Genomic DNA, 4,883 nt, shown 5'->3' on the forward strand with positions numbered 1-4,883 from the left:
AATCCTAAGGTCACTTACTAGGAAATAGTTTCCATACATCTGCTTGAGATTGCACTGCAATTTGGGAATATAAAGCAGTGAGCAAGCCCCTTTTACAAAAGGGACAATACTGTATTTGATGTCCGACAAGAAAGGAAGCATGGCTCTATTGAAGACTGATGTGGAATAGGCAGTGTTGTTTACATTTTATAGAATAGGCAGATCATTGGTCCCTTCCTTGTTGGTTCTAAGACCCACAGAACGCAGCTTGAGCCACTGCATGTTTACTTGGGAGTAACACGAATCTCACCAAATTCAATAAGGCTTACTCCTGTGCAAGGTTGAAGCTCTTATTGTTATGTACACTTATTTGGAAAGAGGAAGAAGCCCCATTCATCTCAGTAGGCCTTGTTCCCCAATAAGCCTACAAGAGACTGAGCTTCGTGCCATGCCAAACAGCAGGGAGTGCAAAGGCAGAATCCGGGAGTGCTTCAGATTTCTTGGAGAAGTCCAACTCCTTCTGTGCTTCACTGTTCGACTGTATGCTCCTTTCCACCATGAAAAGGAGAAAGTGGCAGTTGAGATGCAACTATTTTCCAACAAGTCCTGTACAACCAAAAGAAAAAGAGAAGGGGGAGAAAGGTCAGTGTCAAAGCTTAATCCAAAATGAAAGGCAGCAACTTCCAAGAACAGTAGTATTTGCACAAGGACACAATTAGGTTTGGCTTGTCAGCTCCCTTAACCACTCAGTGAAGCAAACCAGTTTCATAGCTGACTATAGATACTTACTAGATACTTACTATGGGAGTTAAGTCCCAGTCAACCCAGTGGGCCTTACTTCTGAGCAATAATCTATAGGACTGGGCTGCAGGTTGGTATGTTTGGATTGAACTCAGATATATTCAAGGAAGCAGTTCAAAATTATAGCCTAATTCCCAGTGAATACAATGGAACCTGTTTCCATGTCAAATGTCTATCCTAAAAATACTTGACAATCCAATCCCATGAATATTTACCAAAAGAGAGGATTCACTGGGTTCAGAAGGGCTTACTCCTAGGAAAATGTCTACAAGACTACAATCCTAAATGTGCTTCCTTGGGTTATCCATTGAACTGGATTCTATTAAGGACTTACTTAATTAGAAATGGCTTTATTATATGTATATGTTTTTTACAGAGGCCCTCAAGGTGGTATGCACAGTGTTCTAAATGCTACTCCTCCAAGCATTAGCAAGACAAGGGCTGATCATACACACAGTGTATGAGACAGAGAGAACTTACAACCTGGGTCTGGTCAGTGCCTGAGATCACTGTGGTATGCACAGTGTTCTTAGGCACTGACCAGATCCAGGCTGTAAGTTCTCTCTGTCTCATACACTGTGTATATGATCAGCCCTTGTCCTGCTAATGCTAGCAAGAGTAGCACTCAGGATGCCAAACCTGCAGGAGTTTATATTATGTACCTGGCTGTGGGTTCTTTAAGTTGGGCATTCTGTTGAGATCAACATGTGATTCCAAGTAAATGGGTGTATTTTTTGGACAAGGATCCCAGTCAACAGGAATATAGATATGCCTACTTATGATTTATTGGGCTTTTTTTACTCCTAGACTGCAAATGATGCACTCTATGGCTAAATCAATGTCTTATTGATTTACTAAATGGTTGTGAGACACTCCTGTGTAAGAGGAGATTGGAAATCAATAACATGCTTAACACATTTCAGACCATGGTGGGCCTAGCTTTCAGTCCAATCCACAAGTTACTCTACTCTGGTTTCACTGTTGTTCCCAATGGAGCGTTTTCAGGACTGCTGTCCATTTTGTGGAATGCGGAAACCCAGGTCCTTGCTGTTTTACTCATTGATCCTATTCAGTCTACTTCAGAAGTACTTCCAGAAGGCATGCTGGTTTACAAAAACTCCACCACAAAAGAAATTAAGCCCAAAAGTTGGCTTCTTTCCCACAAATGACACCCAGAAAACTAACCCATCACCCTCCTTGCATGCCTTGGAAAGTTCAGTCCACCACCATTCTAGCCAATGGGCAGAGGAGCTTTTGTGGGATACTGATATCTCAACCTTCATGGAGATGGATGGGATGGCAGTCTCATCCTGCTAGGACCCATAGAAGCATGTGCACAGAGATGTCTTGTCCCATCGTGTTTTGGATTGGAAGGTTATCCAAGCAGAAACCTCCCCAGTGTCCTGTGCATTGGTAGTCCTATGTTTGTCTACAGCAGAGGTTCTCAGCTTGTGGGTCCCCAGATGTTTTGGCCTACAACTCCCAGAAATCCCAGCCAGTTTACCAGCTGTTAGGATTTCTGGGAGTTGAAGGCCAAAAACATCTGGGGACCCACAGATTGAGAACCACTGGTCAACATAATACTCTTAATAAGGTCCTCAACTCCTTTTTCCACCTGCATCTCACCCACCATGTTTTGGATTGTAAGACTCTCCAAGCAGAGGCAATTTCTCTTGTGCATTGGAAGCCTTATTCATCTCTGGGTAATATTGCCAACAGGTCCCTCAATCCCTCTGTCTGCTTCCCACTCCTACTCATCAGGTTGGAAGGTTCTCCAGAGACACTTTCCTCAGCACTCTGTGCATGGGCAGTCCTATGTATCTCCAAATGATATTGCCCAGAATCCCCCCTCTGCCTGCAGCTTTCACCAGACTCCACCAGGTGTCCGATGATGGTTTTGATTATAATGATGGGGCCTTCAACACCCTTGGACCTCCCAAACTCTGCCATGTGTCCCATCATAGTTTGAACTGTAAGACTCTCCAAGCAGAGACAACTTCATTGGTAGCCTTATGCATTTCCGGAAAATATTGCCAATGGGGCCCCTCAATCCCCTCTGTCTGCTTCCTGCACCAAACCATCAAGTTGGAAGGTTCTCCTGTGATACTGTAAGGTTCTCCAAGCAGAGACACTTTCCCTGGAGTCCTGCGAAGTGGGAGCAGTATGTGGCTCCAAATCAGGCTTGTGCCAACTTGGGCCCTCCAGGGGCTTTGGACTTCAACTCCCACCATTCCTAATTGTCTCAGGCCCGCTTAAGCAGCTGAGGGGGAAAAGGAAGAGGCCCGAGGCTGTTAGGAATGATTGGAGTTGAAGTCCAAATCCTGAGAGGGAAAAGGAAGGGGCCTGAGGCTGTTATGAATGGTGGGAATTGAAGTCCAAAACCTGAGAGGGAAAAGGAAGGAGCCTGAGGCTGTTAGGAATGATGGGAGTTGAAGTCCAAAACCTGAGAGGGAAAAGAAGGGGCCTGAGGCTGTTAGGAATGATGGGAGGGAAAACCTGAGAGGGAAAAAGGAAGAGGCCCGAGGCTGTTAGGAATGGTGGGAAGTCCAAAACCTGAGAGGGAAAAAGGAAGGGGCCTGAGGCTGTTAGGAATGGTGGGAGTTGAAGTCCAAAACTCCAAGAGGGCCCATGTTGCTCCTGATGCTGTTCCCCTCCCCGAAGAGCCCCCGGCTGGACTCACCTGCTCAGAACCAGTTGGTGAAGTCGAGCAGCTCCTGCTCCTCGGGGCTGAGCGGGTCGTAGGAGGCCTCGTCGGAGGAGTAGGAGGAGACGGGCGAGGCGGCCATGGAGTTGAGCCCGTGGGGCGGCGGGAGCGGGGGCCGGGTAGCGGGAGGGCGAGGCGAGGGCGGCGGGCGAGAGCACCCCGGCCTGGAAGGCGGCGCTGACGGCGTCGTGCTCGTCCAGGAGCTGCTGGAGGGCGCGGATGTACTCGACGGCGGAGCGGAGCGTCTCCACTTTGCTCATCTTCTTGTTGGCGGCGCCGTTGGGCACGTGCTCGCGGAGGGTGGCGAAGCCCAGGTTGACCAGCTTGACCCGGTTCCGCTCCCGCTCGTTGCGCCGCGCCACCGCCGCCGGCTGCTGCTGCGGGAGGCTGTAGCCGAAGCCCGTGAAGTTGAGCCGCCGCTTGCAGCGCATCAGCTCCGGCGAGGAGGAGCGCGGGCGCTTGAGCTGCGCCGCGGCAGCAGGAGGAGGCGGAGGAGGAAGGAGAGGCTGCTTCGGGGCCGCTTTGCAGGAGGAGGAAGAGGAAGAAGAGGAGGAAGAGGAGGAGGAGGAAGAGTCGGAGGAGGGCGAGCCCTGGCCGCTGCTTGGGCTGAGCTGCGCCTGGGAGCGCCCAGGGCGAAGAAGCAGGCGGGCGGCAGGAAGGAAGAGGGCGGCAGGGGAGGAGGAGGAAGAGGCTGGAGGAGGGCGCTGTCCATCTCGGCCCCTGAATGGCCGCGCGGGAAAAGCGAGCTCCCTTTGGCCTTGGAAGCCAAGACAAGAAGGGAAAGAAGGGCAGGGGGCTTCAATCCAAAGGGAGAAAGGGCTCTGGTGAGCAGGTCTTGGCGTGGGCTCCGCTTCCTCTGCTTTTTTTCCCCACCTCCCCTTTTTTTGTGTCTCAGGAGGCTCGTGGCGCTCGCGTGTGAGGAGCCCCGCTTTTGCCAAAAGAGCCACCGAAATTGTCTCTCTTATAAGGGACGGGGCTTCCCCTCCTTGCCTTTTCACACTCCCCCCCCCCCCCCGCCACCCTCAGCTCCCCCGTCCCGCTCTCTTTCTCTTCCTCCCTCCCTCCCTCCCTGATGCACCTTGCGCCTTCCACACTCCTGCCCGCCCTCCCTTTGCATAAGGGGAAGGGATGTATATTGGGGAGGGGTGCACAATACGCGAGGCTGCCTCTTCCCCCCCTCCCTCCCCCCCCCTCTAATAAAGGCTTAGAATGAGAGAGAACCGGCGCACGAGCTGCTCGGGGCCCCGCCTCCTTCCCTCCCTCCTTCCCTCCCTCCCTCCTGCCAACCCGCGCTCCCCTTTTCCAAGGTTTGTTGTTGCAAGTGCGTGCGCCCGGCGCGTGCCGTTGGCCCAGCTGCTGAATAAACAATTGGGATGGGCCACCGCGTGGGGAGGGGGGA

The 4,883-nt window shown here is 51.6% G+C and overlaps 1 protein-coding gene across 1 annotated transcript; it reads right to left on the reverse strand.

Annotated features, from left to right (window-relative positions):
- Positions 1-499: 499 nt before the first annotated feature.
- On the reverse strand, positions 500-4,292 carry ASCL1 (achaete-scute family bHLH transcription factor 1). Its single transcript, XM_060776890.2, is given in 4 exon segments — positions 500-585; positions 3,461-3,590; positions 3,592-4,107; positions 4,110-4,292. Coding segments are annotated over 3 exon segments (729 nt in total). The 5' UTR covers positions 4,197-4,292; the 3' UTR covers positions 500-585; positions 3,461-3,464.
- Positions 4,293-4,883: the final 591 nt, after the last annotated feature.

This window comes from Anolis sagrei, chromosome 5, assembly GCF_037176765.1.
Source record: "Anolis sagrei isolate rAnoSag1 chromosome 5, rAnoSag1.mat, whole genome shotgun sequence".
NCBI lineage: Eukaryota > Metazoa > Chordata > Lepidosauria > Squamata > Dactyloidae > Anolis > Anolis sagrei.